An 18,656-nucleotide genomic window follows, 5' to 3' on the forward strand; every position below is an offset into this window, starting at 1 on the left:
TATATGGACTTCATATATTCATTGTATCTGATTTATCATCACGGGTTTATTACGAATCAACTTAATGGCCTGCTCCCAGCTGGCTTGTTAGCTCAATTGGTAGAGCGCTGCACTAGTATCGCAGAGGTCAGTGGTTCGAATCCCGTACAGGCCTGATTTTTTTCAGGTCGCATAAATAGCGCTATCAACTGGGAAGGATCGTGCATCATACGTAAAATGCTCTATTGTCGGTCAATATTCTCTCAGTATTGGACCGGGCACTGTCCCGAATGGTCCCGAATGATACCGCACTTGTGTCCCTTTGAACTTCAGTCGTGTAATAAATCTCTTTTTAACGAAGCTTGCTCGGGACCGTATTGGAAGAAAATCGGCCCTCGGTCTTTTTTGTACGGACCTCGCTTCGCTCGGTCCGTACTGTCAAGACTTCGGGCCGATATTCTCCCGGTACGGCCCTAGCGCTTGGTTAATAAGATATATATATGGACTGGACTATTTTTTGGACCAATTTTTTGGACCAATTTTTTGGACCATTTTTGGGCCATTTTTTTTTTCTTTTTTTTTTTTACCATTTTAAAGGGGGGGAAGCAAACTGTAATTACTCAGGGAGGGGTGGAATGTAGCCTATCAGGACTGAGGGAGGGGTCTGAGGTAGAGTGTTATTACTCAGTAAGGGGTGGGAATTGGTCGTAATAGTAAACACTACAGGTTAATGGAGCTTTTACCCGATCGTACAAATTATTTTAATCGGTTTTTCGACTGACTTTTTGTGTATTAAAATTTTTGCGCAGGGCCGCGGCGTTTCTTCATAAACGTAAACACTGGACTTTGATTTTTACTGAAAACATATCGCGTTTACGATCCTCCGCTGTTGAATTATGCGTGAGCCTTTTGAGTCGACTTGTGCACCATCAGTTGCTTCACGTTCTCCTTTGTGTCACAATAAATAATTCCTAAATTTATCCATCTTCCTTTTGTCATTGATCTTATCAGACGAGATCACGGAATTTCCACAGTTTGTCTTCTTTCCTCTTACCGCATCAGCGAACGATTTCGAAGAGGAATCATTTTCTCGAATTGGGCAAAAGCACTGCTGTACTTGCAATATGGGAAAGCGCAAATATCGACTTTGTCTGTTTCGCAAACAAAGGAGTTCATCACCGACACCGAAAATCGCGACAGAGTATTCCTCGCGACTCTCCTAGGTTTGTTTTCCAATTTGCCCCGGCCGCTGCCAATCACTTGTTGCATAAATACTTACGAAACCTGCGAAGTGGAACTATGGTGGCCACTGTTGCTTGCCGATATTTTCCGTCGGCAAAACGTACAAGTCCGATTCTGCCTGGGAAATTTTATTGTCTGGAGCTTGGATATGTGTCACGAAAGCTTCATTGACAACTGAATCACACCCCATGTTGTGAAACCATTTATAAAGATATCGCGCTTTTTCTTCCCTTTTTTTTGTCACATACAAAAAGGGAAACGTGAGGCAACTGAAAGATGATCGATGCTAACCCGTGAGTATCATTTAGCACTGGCGCAAGTCGACTTCACAGGCACACGCATGACTTAACAGTGGAAGATGGCGATATTTTCAATAACAATTATAGCCAGTGTCTAGGTGCCACTTTCGCATTCGCGTGACAAAAAACTGAAGAAACGCAACGGCCCAGCGCCAAAATTTTTACCCACAATTAGTCAGTCGATAAAGTGCTCAAAATAATTTGTATGAGTCAATGAACACTCCATAAATTAGTAGTAGTTACTAATTCATCAAACTCCCACCCTCCCTGTGTACTACTAGCTCGTCCTCCAGCCCTTCCTCAGTAACAGCAGTCTGCCTACCATCCCTCCCTGAGTACTGATAGACTGCATAGACTGCTAATGGTCTACCTCCCCCCCCCCGATAAAATGGTCCAAAAACTGGTCTAAAAAATTATTTAAAAAATGGTCCAAAAACTGGTTCCAAAAAGGGTACAAAGAATAGTCCAGTCCATATTTTATCCCGATGCCGGGTGAATGCCACTGGAAGTTGACAATTTTTTCTCTTGGCGTTTGCTATAGATTGCATCGTTTAGTTTGAAACATGGGGTTTCTGGTACGTTGGGTGGTTGATAGCTCATTCCTGTCACAGATCAGCCTGAGATAATATGATTTCCACCGTTTATATTCAGGCTCGATTACCAGCCACTGTTCGGGAACCGGAGCCCGCGCTCCTTTTTGATGAGTCTCTTCTAGGGGAGGAACGAAAAAGACCGGACTCGAGAGAGCGGCGGAAATCGAGCCTACCGTTTACTCCGATCCAGTCTTCAATCCTCCGAAGCGGAGGAGCGCGGGCGCACATAGATTGTCTGGACTGGTCAATTGCATTGCCTCCCTTTACATTTTTCGTTTCAGCGAACCATTCAGAGTCTTTTTCTACTATGGATAATGATATTTGTGGTAGAAAGTCAATCCCCATGTTCATTACCTCATAACTTTGTGAAGTTAGGTCCCAGCGGTAAATTCGCGGGATGCAGACCGTGCCCAGAGTGTCCTGAGGGTCACGGGCTGAACATACAATGTGGCTCATCGATACCAGAAGATGCCAAGATAGAATGTGTACCTTGTGAAAAAACCAAGACCTACTCCAACAGCCATGGAGTGGAAAGCTGCAAACCTTGCCAGGAGTGCGGTCGACGAAATGTCCTTCAAGAATGCACCCCAGACCAAAATCGCAAATGTGGACGTAAATGTCCCAAAGGATATTTCTTTGATGGCCACAACACTGACTGCAGAGAAACTACACCAGCAACATTCACAGCAACAACTTTGTCAGTGGAGCCTACTCCTAGCATCTCGCCATCAAGTACCTCGACAAGTACAGCTGTGTCGTCGACTCCAAACATAAAGCCACTGCATTCAAAGCTGATGAGCGGTTTGTCTGCAGAAATTCCAGGGTCTATCAAAGTTCCACTGGTAGTAGAAAACCGCTCTTCCACAAGAGTAGAATCCACGCCAAGCATCATACCACAACTGTCTTCATTGTATCGTAGAATTGCTTCAACTTCGATTCCTAGAAATATGGAAGTTCCTTTACTAGAGAGAAACGAAACGGCTGCGAGTGTCTCGGCGAAAAATAAAAAGACAAAGGGAGGGAAAGGCAAAGCTTCGACACTGTTGACTGTATTGGGAATAATAACAACAATAGTTTTGATTATCATCTTTACACCGACAGCAATAGTTTGCTGGATTAAGTGCAGAATGTCCAAGAAGAGAAGGCCAAAGCAGAAAGGTAGGATTAAACTAGAATGAATGATGATAGGAATGGTAATAGTCGAGGGTTCCACGTATTCTAAGCGACCAGGAGTCTTGGCCTGATGGCCCTCTTGATTAAAAGCCATTACTGGTCCCTTTGAGACATTTTCGGGATATTTTCCTTCCCAACACGACAGATATTATGATTAAAGTTCGAGTCGCCAATAGTTTTAAGAAAAGGGGTCTGAAGTTTTAATAATTTATTGAATGATTGAACAATAGTTTATTGACTCGTATTGCGCAATTATCAATATAAAATTTTCAGTTGCGCATAACAATGTTAGAAATTTAAATCTACATAGATATTAAAGCTTAAAATAAAAATGTTGACTAAGAAGATGTAGAAACATAAAATTTACATGCAAAGAATTGAAAAGCTTTTGCAAATAGAAAAGTCTGGATATCTTTCTTTTCACTTGGACGACCCTATGAAGTTGGAACAGATTATTCTTTGCCTGTGTAGTGGGTCAGTGGAGCTGGAGAAGATCGGCAAATAGAATGAGCAAAAAGAGAACTTCGTCGTACATAGCCTGTTTACTTTTTGACCGCCTCCACTGACCTGACAGAAGGAATAAAGATCATTTCTAAAGTGATTCTTAACTTGTTGCAGATACTGCTGAAATACCATTGAACCCCTTAGGAGCTAGAGAGGGTTTAAGGTGCTTCTCTTCGCCAGGTAAGATCAAGAAGCTGGTTATTCTTTTACAAGGAACAGGGCTTTGCTGTAGACGTGATTGGAGTTCCAGACCCCAAATTACGTTACATCCACTCAGATAATTGGCAAACCTTGAATTCTGTGTACATTTTTCACTGTATTGAGCAGTATTATTTTTTTCATCAATGAACCCGCTCTCGTGTTCTTTCTGTAATACCACAACTTTCCAAATTTCGAGAACTCTTTATCTCTTCAAAAGGGTTCCACATTTGTCAACAGGAATATTACTTTTATTGTGTGATTAGTATTACTGGTATAGAGATCTTGATAGCCAGGCCTCCTTAAAAAAGGCAGAACTGGGATAAGGCTCGAGATTTTGAAGTGAATCGCAATTGAAGAAAAAAAAAAAGGACAGTTTAGGTGTCCTCTGGGCAGTGGTATCGACCGAAATGTTTTATGCGAAAAAATGCACCCCCTTTATCTCTTTTTCGTACTTTTTAGTACTGTAGCTGTTCCATATCCCATCCCATCGCCCCGCCCGCTCCCCGCTCTCCCTTCCCCTGCTCCCCGCTCGCCCTTACCCCGCTCCCACTTTTCCCGTACCCCTTCGCTCAGCCAAAAATGACCTTAGGGGAGATAGAAGTATGAGTCTCGCTAACTCTGAAGACGATTTCATTAGTTTTTTTTTTCCACTTTTTGAATTTCAGAAACTCAAGTCAACCCTAGCTCTTATCAAGAAAACTTGAGCTCTAACTCTGCTGAAAGTTTAATGGCTTCTCAAAGAAGTGAGTCCTTAGAGGGTGGGTGGTTCAAAATTTTCATGTTCTTATTTACAAAGTTTATTGAATTTTTATCAGCACCCAGATAAATGGAAGCCAAAACCACTCTATTCTCTCCTTGTGAAATTGCCTTCTTAAGTTTTTTTGGTCGGTCTCTGTATGACCAAAATAATAATAGTGAAACACCCGTGAAATATTTCTCTCAACGAAGTCCTTCCTTTGACTCTAATTTTCACGAACGCCATCGCCTCTTGATCCTCTCTTATATCAAATGCAATCAAAGCGTTTAAAATTTTTTCGGAATTTTTGTGGCTAAACGCCACATGCATTATCTCCCCATTTATGCAATAATCCCCCTGCAACTGAAATAGCTAAATGGCCGGTGAGTTCACCATCATTCATTTAATTACAGTTCTCCATGATGATCAAGGAGACGACACAGATTTTGTTCTTGAGAATTACATCCTGAAAGGTATGCATGTGTTTGACAATAAAAAAATCCCCGTCATTAGAGTGTTAGACCAATGCTACAAGCCACTTGAGAAGCCTTCATCGCCACACTCCCAGTTCCCGCCTACGACGGGGAACCACTCTTCCTTTAGCTTCCCTGCCAACAAACGTTAAGGACCTATTTATAGTTACTCTCATGGCTGTATCTTTCTTTAAACTAGTGTTTGAAAGTTGGGCTGAAAAGAAATAAGCTACTTTTGCATTATTGTTCATTATTCTTTTTTCGCGGGTAATCGAGCAGATGAGCAAGAGCAGTCTCCTGTTAGACAAGCCATGATTAACAAGCCAATTACTGGACAAAATCCAACAGGTGAAGAGTCAGTCTTTCCTTCTTCATATCAATCCTGAATTCTCGAGAAAAAAAAAACAAAATAGAACAATGTCTCCCCTTTTCTGTAGCCTTGTTAATGGGAAAAACTCTCAGCACAGGCTACTGAACGTTTTACCAACTCCATGTAGCTATTTAGTCGGCGTTACATTCAATGGATCATTTTTATAAGTATAAACAATAACGTATCAAATTGACCTCTAGCAGATCTTAGCGGTTACTATTTGCGGCAGTGATGCCTGTAAATTTAATGTTGAGCTCCACGAGTTCGCTTACAAATACAAAATTCAATTCCCTTCGAAGATTACACAATTAGCAATATAAGTGAAGTCTACTTTCAGATGAACGTGATAACACTGATGGTGTGGTGTAGATGGTGTTCTTAGAACTTAGGACTGTAATACATCATCCATTTCGTGGATAAAATCTACCATATTATCATATTGTGGCTTTAATGTAGCAAAAACTATAACTTTGGTTATTTTTTAACCAAACTCTCTTTTTCAGATTGCTAAGTCTCCAAAATGTTTAATGCAATCAAAAGTTCTGATTTTTTTAGGACTTTCAAGCCTTAGCCACAAGCATCCTCTCCCTTATCCTCATCATACCTTCCCATTCATGTAGTAAGCCCCTGCAACTGGAAAAGCTAAATAGCCGGTGAATTCATCATAATTTAATTCAATATTGCAGCTCGGCTTGATGATCAAAGACACGACACAGATTGTATTCTTAAGAATGACATCCCTGAAGGTATGTTAATGTCATAAGTGTGTAGAAACCAATGCCACATGCAAATTAAGAAGCCTTCGTCGCCACACTCCCAGTACTCACCTGTAGAGATCATGCATTCTTCTCTTAACCATAAGCAGCCAGCCTCAATCGGAGGTGTCATCAAATGAACATTATCGTGATAGTGATAACGATGATGATTTTTTTCTCCCTTTTAACTTTATCAATTTGATTGTTCTTTCGTTAGTTGTCAAGCTCGCTGACTACCAGTATGATATCGAGGATTTTATTCTGCCACTGGATGTCGATTCCACGCCATCTCAAAAGAACTGGAAACATGTCGCAAACCGGTTTCAAACTTCCCCAAAAGACATTCAGATTCTTGACAATGAGAACAAGAAGACAGGGGGAAGCGCAATGCGTCATTTGATTCCAATCCTGTGCAGCAAAAAATGTGCGACTCTGAAAAAGTTCGTAGACGTCCTCCAAGAGCTGGAACGGTACGATGTTGCAAATGAAATTGTAAATTGGTTCAGAAAAAAACAGGATATTACCTGATATTCAGAGGAGGGTAAGAATTGACAATACCCAAGAGATTGTTAAGTGTCTCATTAACTTTATGCACAACGAACAATTTGTACAACCGTAACAGTTGATAATTGGTAAGAAAATTACATGTAACTGGTTGTGTGTATTTGGAAGAATCGAAGTAGTTTAAACACATTTTAAGAAAGTCCCTAGGGATCCACGCCGGTTCATAGATGTTGGTTTAAGATCAGATTAGAGGATCTTTTTAATTAAGAATTACAAAAAATAGTGAGACTTTTGTAATGAAATTTATATTACGAAGTTCGGTGAAAAATTGATATCATTCTTCTAAGATTTTGTAAGCTTTTTAACCTTTTCTCTTAGTGGTAAAAGTATTCCCATGGTTACATAATTTCTCGCCACAGTTTTTTCTACGTCGATTTGTGGTAAAAAACAAAAAAGCAAATCGACAGTGGTTTTACGTGGTCTGTACTCTTATCGACAAAGACGTTTGACATTACAGTCACGGTGATGGAAATGTTGAGGACTCACGAGGCGCAAGCGATCGAGTCCACAGTGATGACAAATAACGTTTTCTATATGAGTGCTGACCACGTTACGCCACCGTCGATTTGTTAATTAGGTAACGTTCGTAAGTGCAATTGAGGACCAAGTTTTATGTTGAAGTCAGAACTTCTTTATTGTAGGAAATATATGATAGTATCATATATATATATATATGAATATTTTAAAATTCAGACAGGCCAGTCGTATAGTAAAGGCTGATAGTTTCGAAAGAAACTGTTTGGGGCTGCGTCGGTGGAAGTAACGAAATAATTTGGATATATCAACAAGGTTGAAATGGTAAATTTGCCACCGTAATGATTACAAAAGCTGACGTTTCGAGCGTTAGCCCTTCCTTGGAGTCGTATAGTACATGGAAGGTTGTCTGAATTTATCTTTCTTCGTATTATTCCTTCATGTCACTTTTTGATGTGCCATGATGAGTTGAGAAAATACTGCAGCCTAAAGTATTGGCAGTGATTTATCTCACATTGAGAAGAAAATAAGCACTGCGTGCTTCATTTATTTTTTAACAAGGATATTTTTTATATTATGTTCTAAGGTTATCCTGTATGAGACTCGCCGAAGTTTGAAACTCGGCTTAGTCTGATTAATTAATTTTCAATCGAGTGTCGGAGAAACTTCGCTTGGTTACATTTACTGTGCCGTCGAGAAAATTCACACCACCCCATAAGGAGATGTGAAAACTAAAAACAATCGCGACTTGAGAAAATGAATTTTTCCAAGGGCATGAAACAGTTCTCCTGCGTTTAACGACTTTACGTTCTCACGAGCTCCTTATAACGTTTAAATTAAAGTTGTTTGATTGGCCACTGTAATTACCCTGCTTTTGATTTCACGACACGCAATTGAAAAGTTCCTTCCCAGTAATAAGTTACTAGGAAGCAGGAGCCCCGTATGGCTGTTATTGACCTTTTCTAGTTTTTGTCACGGTACCGGGGCGTAGATTGGTGATGTTTCCTGGGGCGCTTTTGAAACTTCTATGTGAGGTTACTGTTATCACTAAATGTTATTCGAAAGTTTTCGAATAAACATGTAAATCTGCCGAATCCAAATAGCAGTCCTCTTCTATCCAATACCAGACACTCCATTTACTATCCACTATGGAGGTAGACGATGTCGAAGTCTTTCCTTCACAACAAAGTCCTGACTCGCTCCCTAAGAGAGGTTATGTTAAGCAGATCGGGAAGTTTGTGGGTTTTGAAACGGTCTGCATTTTTCAAAGGGAAACACCTTTTCTGTACTTAAATTAGGACCAGTTGCTCTCAGAAATACTTTCTATGGTCCTTTTGTAAAACAAAACGCTTATAAGTGTTCATTTTTAAACGAAATATTTTTGCCCATGCCGATAAATGAACATGGCTTCACCTGCTACCAGAAGTTACATCAAACGTAATGGACTCTACGTATGATGCACGATCGTCGCAGTAGATAGCGCTATTTATGCAATAGCGAAAATCAGACCTGAAAAAAGTCAGGCCTGTACGGGACTCGAACCACTGACCTCTGCGATACTAGTGCAGCGCTCTTACCAATTGAGCTAACAAGCCAACTAGGAGCAGGCCGTTAAGTTGATTCGTAATAAACCCGTGAAAGTGATAAATGAGATACAATGAATATATGAAGTTCATATATTTTGAACTGCGGTATTAGATACGTATGATGCACGATCCTCGCAGTAGATAGCGCTATTTATACAATAGCGAAAATCAGACCTGAAAAACATCAGGCCTGTACGGGACTCGAACCACTGACCTCTGCGATACTAGTGCAGCGCTCTTACCAATTGAGCTAACAAGCCAACTGGGAGCAGGCCGTTAAGTTGATTCATAAAATCCCGTGAAAGTGTTCAATTTGAATTTTTCGAAGTCAATCACACGCAAAATGGTCTGAGTAGCACATGTATTTACTTAGAGGTCTATTTTAGTTCTCTTCAAAGAAATACGTCAGAGTCGTGCCAAATTTCTATGTGGCCTTAGTTACCGTTTGTTGCGGTTACAAGGGTCAAGCTTTTACGATAATTGATGAAATTGGACGTTGACAGTTCCTGTACTCGGCCTGTACCGTTTGAAATGTTAGAGCGATGCGGTTGATACACAAGTTATTCGGAGTACACTTTCCGACTTATGTATCTTTGAGGACGATCACATGACTGATTCATTCGTATCCGCCCCCTGTCGTTGAACTATGCGTCATCGTAGCAAAGAAGTTCTGTCAAGCTAGCCTCCTACACAGACGTTCTTTGGGCTCATCACGCAATCCTCATTCCCACGTGGGGGAGGAAGATTGCCTGACGAGCCCAAAGAACGTCTGCGTAGGAGGCTACTGTCAGGCAGGCAGGTAATTTTCCAGTATGTGTAAGCGGTGAAATATCCTAAGCGAAAGACAGCTGTGGTTAAAAAGCGATTTACTTCTTGCCTATACAGCGACTACACAACAAGAATCAGGAATCACCCTGTGGCAAAATATCCCAAGCAGAGGACAGTTGTTTAAAAACCGATTTATCTGTTGCTCATACGGCGACTACGCTACAAGAATCAGGAATCACCTGGCAGGTATGGGTATGCTATTTTGTCAGCGACGACATGTTACATCGTCACTAGCGTCTGCGGTTTAATGACTAACTGTGATGAGGCCTTCGGAAGCTTTGAAAGTTTTTTTAGGCAGAATACGTAAATATCGAACGTGCCCGGCAGAACGTATCACAACCGATCTCTTGTTTACAGAAACCGGATATCACGCCGCAAGCCTTCAAGAAGTTTCTCGTTGATATAGAAAATGGTGAGTGTTCTTTATACTGTTTGGACCCTTCATTTTCTGAGGGCTTTTGATTATGTGCCAGTATAAATTAGATAAGGATTTCGTAATATTTTCAATCGCTTTAAAATTATGCTGAGTTGACACATTACTTCTTTGACAAATTAAGGAGTTGCCAATATATGATCCTTGTGTTTGCGCAATGATTTCTGGGATCGCCAGGGAGCAAACATTGCAGCCTGCTAGAAAGAGATGTGAAGCGAAAGGCAGTTTCGACGTCCTAAAAAAAACATTTTTCGAGAGATTATCGCTTTTTAGCCGCTGTTTTATCAGAAATTGATTCGGATCGCATTGATACAAAGGAAGCGTAAGTTTTTTTGGAACAGCTACGAAATATGTAGTAAAATCGACCAATAAACTCCTCTCCATAGGCATGGTTTATCGTGAAATTGACATCCTTCAGTTGATGGTCGCGAACTTTAAAAATATCAGTTATGAATCGCCAAGAAATAACTCATTTAAGCCTTTCCAGTTTTGTTTAATCGTGTTAAGTGTACTTCTAGCTATTTTCTTGGCTTGATAATACAAAAGAGCACTGAAACAGCTAACTCGAATCATCATCACGAGATTGAGCTGATGGCGTGCTTGAGCATTAAGTATTATCGCGATACGCTTAAGTGATCAACCACCTACACTGCTTATTTGTTGTGATCTATGAGAACGAACCTGCGTTGATAATCGGCTCAAAACTGAACCTTTTCTTCTGCGATGATGAGTGGGAACTGAATATATGCATGTCTCCAATTCTGCCGGAGTTCCCTTGATCGTCCCTCTCCCGACAGATCCTCCAAGGAGCTCTAGGAGAAAAGTAGCCGCTCAATAACGTTTGGATTTTGCTCAAACAAAATATCACTTGACCCAGGGATTTCTTCAGGTATTCCATCGCTTATTCCATCGTTCCAAAGAGCAACAGCTCGGTTGAAAAACATTTCCATCGCGCTGACAACGTCTTCTCTCCCTTAAGAAAGTATTTTCAGACTTCGTAAATTGTTTGTTCAATAGGTCGACAAGTACGAAGACAGGATCTATATGAATAAATACAACTGACAACACTTAAATGAGTTATTTCCCTGCGATTTGTGGCTTATTTTGTAATATGGCGAGACCATTACGTGATGAGGATTTCATAATGGAGCTTACGGAAGGAGAGAAGTTCCGACAGACTTACACCTACCTTGTATTAGAATACATTAATCCATTTATGATCAAACTGCGCCTAAAAACCGTTGATCTCTTTCAAAAGTCATTTTTTGGACGTCGAAACTGCCTTTCAACATACAGTTCTTTTCTTGCAGGCTGCAATGTTTGCCCCGTCACAATCCCAGAGATCTCTGCGCAAACGCAAGGATCCGATTACGGGCAACTCACTCATTGCTCAGTGAAATCTACGAAGTCTCACTTTTGCCTTTAGTAAACTTTTAGCGGTGATGGTAGACAATAATTCTGCTCGCTTTGTGGTCTCACCAATATTGTTGACTTGTATACTTAGTTCTGAGGAAAAAAAAATCTAGATCTTACTCCACTGCATAGAACGTAAATATCATTTGAATGTAAATTACCACGCAATCACTTCAGTCTCTAGCTCGCCTAAAATTATGATTATTCTGCAGCTCATTACATGTCTGTTTTGAGAACTAAAATTTGTAACATGTATTTTGTTAGTTTCAACCAAACTATTGTGTGAAATATATAGACACAGGGTAACTTTTCCTCTCTCCAGTCAGTGACGTATATAAGTGTAGTACACTCTCCGCTATATGAACTCCTCATCAAATATCTGCATTTTAGTTATTTTTTTTGACAGTTCCGCTCACAAGGGGTTGATTGCAATTGAAATTTAACAATTCTCTCTCCTGGTGCTTGCCATAGATTTGAATCTTTTAGTTTAATGCGGAAACAAAGGATTTCTGGTGGTCGATATTTGACTTATCATGTTTAAGCGTCCCAGAAGTGGTTTTATTCTCTTCCCGGTTGTAGTCTCCTTCGCAACCGTTATTTGGTCTCGTCACGCAACGTCCTTCTCCCCCACCACGAACATTGCGAACACTGAAGCTCGATTTCTGACGTTTTCTCGGATCCAGTCTCCGATTATCTGAAGAGGGAACTTCGGGAAAGGAGTGGGGGCGAATTTCTCGAACAGTAGCTAGAAGACGTACCCGGCTAAAATATACTATTTTTTTACAAATATTTTCATTTTTCACTTCAGAAAACCATCCAAAGTCTCTTTTTACTATGGATGATGGTATCTGTGCTAGAAGGCCAATCCCCATGTTCATTGGCTGAAAACTTTGTAAAGTTAAGTCCCAGCGGTAAATTCGCGGGATGCAGACCGTGCCCAGAGTGTCCTGAGGGTCACGGGCTGAACATACAATGTGGCTCATCGATACCAGAAGATGCCAAGATAGAATGTGTGCCTTGTGAAAAAAACAAGACCTACTCCAACAGCCATGGAGTGGAAAGCTGCAAACCTTGCCAGGAGTGCGGACTACGAAATGTCCTTCAAGAATGTACCACGGAACATAATCGAAAATGTGGATATAAGTGTCCCAAAGGATACTTCTTTGATGGCCACATGACTGACTGCAGAGAAACTACGCAAGAACCAGTCACAACCACAACCACTCCTCGCATCTGGCCGCAACTTTCATCTCCGACAGGCGGTGGCTTGTCTATAGCAACTGCAGTTCCATACATAGCGCTGACACCCAGCATAAAGCCACAACGTTCATCGCTGATTAGCGTTTTGTCGACAGCAATTCCAGGGTCTATTAGAGTTCCACTTGAAGTAGAAAACCGTTCCTCTACAAGTATAGAATCCACGACTAGCATCATGCCACAACCATCTTCACTGTATAGCAGAATTGCTTCAACTTCGATTGCTGCCGGAAATATGGAAGTTCTATTACAAGAAGAAAACGACCCGGCTGCAAATATTTCGGCGAAAAAGAAAAAGTCGCAGAGGGGGAAAAATAAATCTTCCTCACCATGGGCTATATTTGGAACAATAATTATGATTATTTTGATTGTCATCTCTACAGGAACTGTCATTCATTTGTTACGCTCAAGATGCATAATTTCTCAGAGGAAAGAACCACGATTGGAAGGTAGGATTAAACTACAATAGGTGAAAAAGCATGAGTCAAGTGTTCCAAATATCCGCTTCAACGACAAGGAGTCTTGGCTAAATAGTCCTCTCGAATGGGATCCTTATTCATCAGGTTTCCACGACATATCTTTTGAAAAATGCCCGTAGTGTCATTAATTAAACCGCCTCGTTAACCCTTTCACTCCCAAAAGTGATCAAGACAGAATTTCTCCTTACAACATCAATACAATATCAGGCAGACAAGTAATGAGAATCAAGAAAAATATCAATTAGGGTATTATTAGATGATCCAATACCAAATTCTCCAAACTAACATCATAAGAATTGTATGCAGACAGTAAGGAGAATTACTAACGACATCTTGGGGATGAAAGGGATAAGTGGAGAGTTTAAGCACAGAAAATTGAATCTATTCACTTGGTCGACTATAGGAAGGTGGAGCGGATTCTACCTAGCCTGTACTAGAGTTCAGTAAAGAAGATCGACAAACAGGGTTAGAGACTTCTTCGTTCATGGCTCACCCTCTTTGACCATCTCCACTGACCTGGCACAAGAAATGCATATCGTTCAAAATTGAGAAAAACGTATCTTTGCAGATAGCGATGAATCAATGGAGTTGGACCCCGTCATAACAACTGAGGATTCACAGAGCTGCTCTTCGCAGGGTGGGATTATACTAATGCCAATCTTCCTATCATTACCGAGGAAAAAGCTGTGCCTTAAAAGCACGTCGGAAGTCTAAGTCCTAAAATTACGTCACAGCTACTCAGCGAGGTGGCAAACTTGTATCTCGGCCCCCAAAGTTTGTTCACTACATTTTTCCCTCTCAGAACCTCCTTGAGACTAACCCGTAACACCACACTGACTTTCCAGACTTTTTGAAAACCTTCCTCTCTGCAAAAAGGTTGTGCGATTATGAACAGGATCAACTTTTTATTTCATAGTATGATTAATATTATTGGTAGAGATGCTGATAACCGCGCCTCAGTAAAAATGGCAGAACTGGGACAAGGCTTGTGATTTTCAAATGAATTGTTAGGTGAAGGAAAAAAATATAGGTTAGGTGCCATTGGTATCGACATAAATGTGTGTGCTAAAAAGGTATAATTTGTAACTATTTTTTCACATTTTTCAGTACCTGTTCGATACCCCGGCTCCTCTACACTCGGCCAAAATGACCCCTTAAGAGTTGAGTGTATGACTCACTCTGGCTCATGATGACGTCTTTTCAAAGTCCATTTTCATTCATTAATCTTGCATCTAAACGTTTTAGAAATTTTTGCATTTTAGAAACCAACTCTAGCTCAGACCAAGACAACGTGAACTCTGGCTCTGTTGAGAGTCGAACGGCCTCTCAAGGAAATGAGTCCTCAGTGGGTGGTTCAAATTTTTGCACGTGCGTATTTACCAAGTTTATTTGAAATTTTATCACCACTCAGGTTAATGGGAGCCAAAACCCTGTTGCTCTTCCCTCGATCGGATTCGCAATAATATAATTTTAGCTATGGACGACAAACAAGTTTGGTCTCTCTATGACCAATTAAAATCTTAATTGTAAATTACACGTGAAAATTAGTTTTCTGAGCAAAGCCCTTAGGTGTTATTATTCATGAGCGCAGCTATCTAATTAATGCGATCAAAAGATTCCTTTTTTTGGTTTTTTTTTTTTTTAGTTTTTGACTAAGACAAGAATAAAATGCCCGCGTACTTAAACGCCACATGCACTCTCTCCCTCATAGTCATACGTTTCCATTAATGCAATAATCCCTTGCAACTGATAAAGCTAATTTGCTGGTGAATTCATCATAATTTAATTCATTCCTTTTCAGCTTGCCTTGATGGTCAAGAACACGACAAAAGTTGTAATCTTGAGAATGACATTCCTGAGGGTATGTAATTGTGCGATAATTCAACAATCTCCGTCATAAGAGTGTAAGACCAATGCAACGAAAAAATTCTAAAAGAAGCCTTCATCGCCACACTCCGAGTACCTGCCTGCAGGAACCACTCTTGTAAGCGCCGAGGGAAGGAGGTGGGACGACTGGGGGTGTCCTCAAATTAGAGGATTATTGTGATGATGATAATAATGAATTTTGTTTCCTCCTAACTCTGTCTATATAATTGCTCTTTCTTCAGACGTCGGGCTCGCTGATTTACGATATGATATTGAGGATTTTATTCACGGACTGGATTTCGATTCCTCGCCGCTTCAAAAGAACTGGAAGGATGTCGCTAAACGGTTTAAAGTTTCCCCCGAAGACATTCAGTATTTGGCGAAAGAGAACAACAAGCTTGGGGGAAGTGCAATAAGGCTTTTGATTGAAAAGTTAGGTTCCGTTTGTATGTCACTTAAAGAATTCGTAGACGTCCTGCAGGAGCTTGAACGACACGATGTTGCTAATGACATCTTAAAGTGGTTTAAAAACAACAAGTCAGGATAGTATCGTGTTAAACGAGTTAAAAATACGCAAGAGTATTTTAGGTGTTTCATTAGCATCATGTATAGACTACGAACAGTCCTTCCTTTTTCGGCGAGGTCCTCCGGCATGAGTCAAATAAATAAAAAAAAAATATCAGTGAAAAAACAATTTATGGTAGCGCGCCGCATCGAACTGTGGGAGTGAGGCGCCTATTTCTTAAAGCTCCGAGCAGTGCGCTGGAGTCAATTTAATCTTTTTTTTTTACTTATCAGCGACGAACTTTGCCGATAGTAAAGGAGATTCTGCTCGTAGTCTACATCATGATCAACACACGGACTTACTATGGTGGGGAACACGGAATACCTTTGATCAGCTGATAGTTGTCATGTCGTCCCTCTAGCTAGAAATTCACATTTACTAGAGTTTTGTGTAATCGGAAGAATCTAAAGACACTTAACATATGATGACAATATTTTGGGATTCCCGCCGTTTGAGAGGTGTTAATGTAAGATAAAACTGCAGGATATTTTTAATCAGGTGTTTAGAGATAGTTTTGTACTTAGATTTATATTAGAAAGCTCGGTTAAAATTTTACTTTATTTAGAGATTTTTTCAAGCCTTTTAATCCTTGCTCTTTGTTATAACAGGAAATTCACAGCTCTTAATATTTTTTTAAGAAAATGCTCTTAGGTGCAATTGAGGACGAAGTTCATGTTTTAGTCAGAGCTTTTATACTCTAGGAAAATATGCGAATAGCTTAAATGAATAGATATCTCAAGTCCCTAACAGGTCAAGCGTATAGAATACGGAAGGTCGACATGGGAGTACTCCAAATTATACCTTCTTCATAGTATGCCTGTATATCACTTAATGATGTACCATGGGACTATATCAAGATAATACTGCATGCCTTTACTAGGCATTGCTTGATCTCACGTTGAGGAGAAAGTAAGCACTGTGTGCTTCATTTAATATTAACAAGGATATTTTTTAAACTGCGCTCTGAGGTATTCTTGTTTGCTTAAACTTAGCTAATTAAGAGGTCAAACCAATTACTTTTCAGTCGAGTGTCGAATTAAACCGGCTTAGTGATATTTCAGTGTGCTATGGAGTAAATTCACACCACCCAAAAATCGCTCAAATGCAAAGATAAAACCAATCGCGCCTCGGTAAAAGGAATTTTTTCCAAGAGCTTGAAGCTATTCTTTAGACCTGTTTACCTTGATGTTGTTTGCTTTTGATTTAACGACTCAATTGAAAAGTTTAATTCCAGTAATCAATTCTAAGGTAGTAATGATTTCTGTATGGTTGTCATTGATCTTTTCTAGTTGTGTGTGTACGGGCGTAGCTTAGTGATGTTTTCTGGGGTGCTTCTGATAATCCTTTGTGAGATTACGCTTTTTTTCTATCAATGTTGTCAAAAATAAAGTAAAGAAGCCAACTCCTTGAACTTTGACTCATCCTGTAGGGAGCCAATAGGAATACAAGTTATTCATGTTTTAAATGTTATCTATTTCAGTACCCTCCACTGTTTCTCTTTATGAACCATGGATAGAGATTGTTGGGGTTTCGATTCAAATGCACAATAGCAAAAAATTGATTTTCCTATTGTTTTTCTCTATTCCACGGGACATTGAGAAAACTCATGAAGCTGGAGTAAAGAGAGTGGAACACGCTTAGAGTAATGAGTATGAGTGTGCAGAATAATATATAATGAAACGGGAACCTCTTTGCAATCATCGGTCTGTTTGCATTTTAAGAGGTATTTTTCCTTCACGGAATATTTCATTATTTTAAAGCTGCCTCAAGAGAGGTTGAGAGACTAATGTGTGAAAGCGTAGTTACGATGCCGAATGGTTTAAAAATTTAACGTCATCGCAGTTTATAAATATTTGAATGTGGTTGGTTCACGTTAATTTACTTCAAGGTCTGAAACACCTCTATTTGAACATAACATTTAAAAACATGAAATTGAAATTTGATGGTTTAAAAGGGGGAAGTTTAAGTAAAATCGCAGAATTATTACAAGACGTTCTCTTAAAGAGACTTCAAAAAAACACTTAAGCCCGATTGCGTGTTTAACGACGTTATTTAAATAGACAATCAGCCCTTGACTTGATAGTTCATGGAAAGATTTCAGTCCAGCCCAATATTGTTTAAAACTTAAAGTCGTAATCCCAAAGGCAGTCTGTTGCTTTCGCAAGAGAACTGCATGCATAAAAAAGTATATAGATATGCAGAAATCCTCAGTGCCCAGTTCTTAAAAATAATATAGCAGTCAGTAGAATCACTCAAACAACTTTTTGACATCAGAAATTAGAACACTTTCATTAATGTTATCTTGATCAGTTCCTTCTTTCCACTCTCTCGTCCAGGAGATCGGCTCTATTTATTTGGTAATTATCTACTTTTAGAAGTCATCTTAAAGTTATATTTCAGAACAAGAAAAAATGTTGAGTTACCATGAAGTTTCCCTCTAGTTCTCTGCTTTGACTAATGGCCACTGTGTAATCTACACCTCTCTTCTTCAATTGGTTTACAATTAAGTCTGCTGCGATAAAAAGGGACTGGGGGAGACTTAATAGCAGCAATGCTAATCAATAGTTTTGGTGGACTCGTGCCGGGGTTACCAAGGACTTCAGATGTATTTAGTTCTGTTAGCCTCATTCGCACTCTTGTTGATAGAGCTTACAAGATCAACAACACTTGATTGGTGATGTATTTACTTCTGTTAGCCTCATTCGCACTCTTGTTGATAGAGCTTACAAGATCAACAACACTTGATTGGGTTTTCGAGAAGACAATCAAGAAGACTTATCGAAATCTTTCAAAACAATCATTTTCCAGCTCATCTAGTTATCTAGTTGTGGGGGTTGTTAATCGGTATCTCACACTGACGCTACAC

General features: G+C 39.9%; 2 protein-coding genes across 3 annotated transcripts in view; both read left to right on the forward strand.

The window, feature by feature from the left end:
- LOC111335557 (uncharacterized) overlaps nt 1–8,457 on the forward strand; it is a 15,520-nt gene extending 7,063 nt beyond the window's left edge. The window contains exons 3-9 of the mRNA XM_088755769.1: nt 2,395–3,271; nt 3,905–3,970; nt 4,657–4,749; nt 5,141–5,200; nt 5,480–5,548; nt 6,257–6,316; nt 6,543–8,457. Coding sequence (XP_088611895.1) covers nt 2,395–3,271; nt 3,905–3,970; nt 4,657–4,749; nt 5,141–5,200; nt 5,480–5,548; nt 6,257–6,316; nt 6,543–6,853 — 1,536 coding nt within the window. The 3' untranslated portion in view covers nt 6,854–8,457. The remainder of the gene's footprint in view (nt 1–2,394; nt 3,272–3,904; nt 3,971–4,656; nt 4,750–5,140; nt 5,201–5,479; nt 5,549–6,256; nt 6,317–6,542) is intronic.
- A 1,251-nt stretch (nt 8,458–9,708) lies between these two features.
- On the forward strand, nt 9,709–17,192 carry LOC148732365 (uncharacterized). 2 transcript variants are annotated; one of them, XM_088755791.1, is made up of 6 exons: nt 9,709–10,189; nt 12,432–13,315; nt 13,926–13,996; nt 14,622–14,727; nt 15,161–15,220; nt 15,468–17,192. In XM_088755791.1, the coding sequence occupies exons 1-5, from the start codon at nt 10,187–10,189 to the stop codon at nt 15,168–15,170; spliced, it is 1,074 nt and encodes a 357-aa protein (XP_088611917.1). In that variant the 5' UTR covers nt 9,709–10,186; the 3' UTR covers nt 15,171–15,220; nt 15,468–17,192. The 2 variants fall into 2 exon arrangements, with proteins under 2 accessions (XP_088611917.1, XP_088611916.1); XM_088755790.1 differs by having other exon boundaries at nt 9,713–10,189; nt 12,432–13,329; nt 13,928–13,996.
- The last annotated feature ends 1,464 nt before the right edge of the window (nt 17,193–18,656 follow it).

This window comes from Stylophora pistillata, chromosome 4 (assembly GCF_964205215.1).
Source record: "Stylophora pistillata chromosome 4, jaStyPist1.2, whole genome shotgun sequence".
Lineage (NCBI taxonomy): Eukaryota > Metazoa > Cnidaria > Anthozoa > Scleractinia > Pocilloporidae > Stylophora > Stylophora pistillata.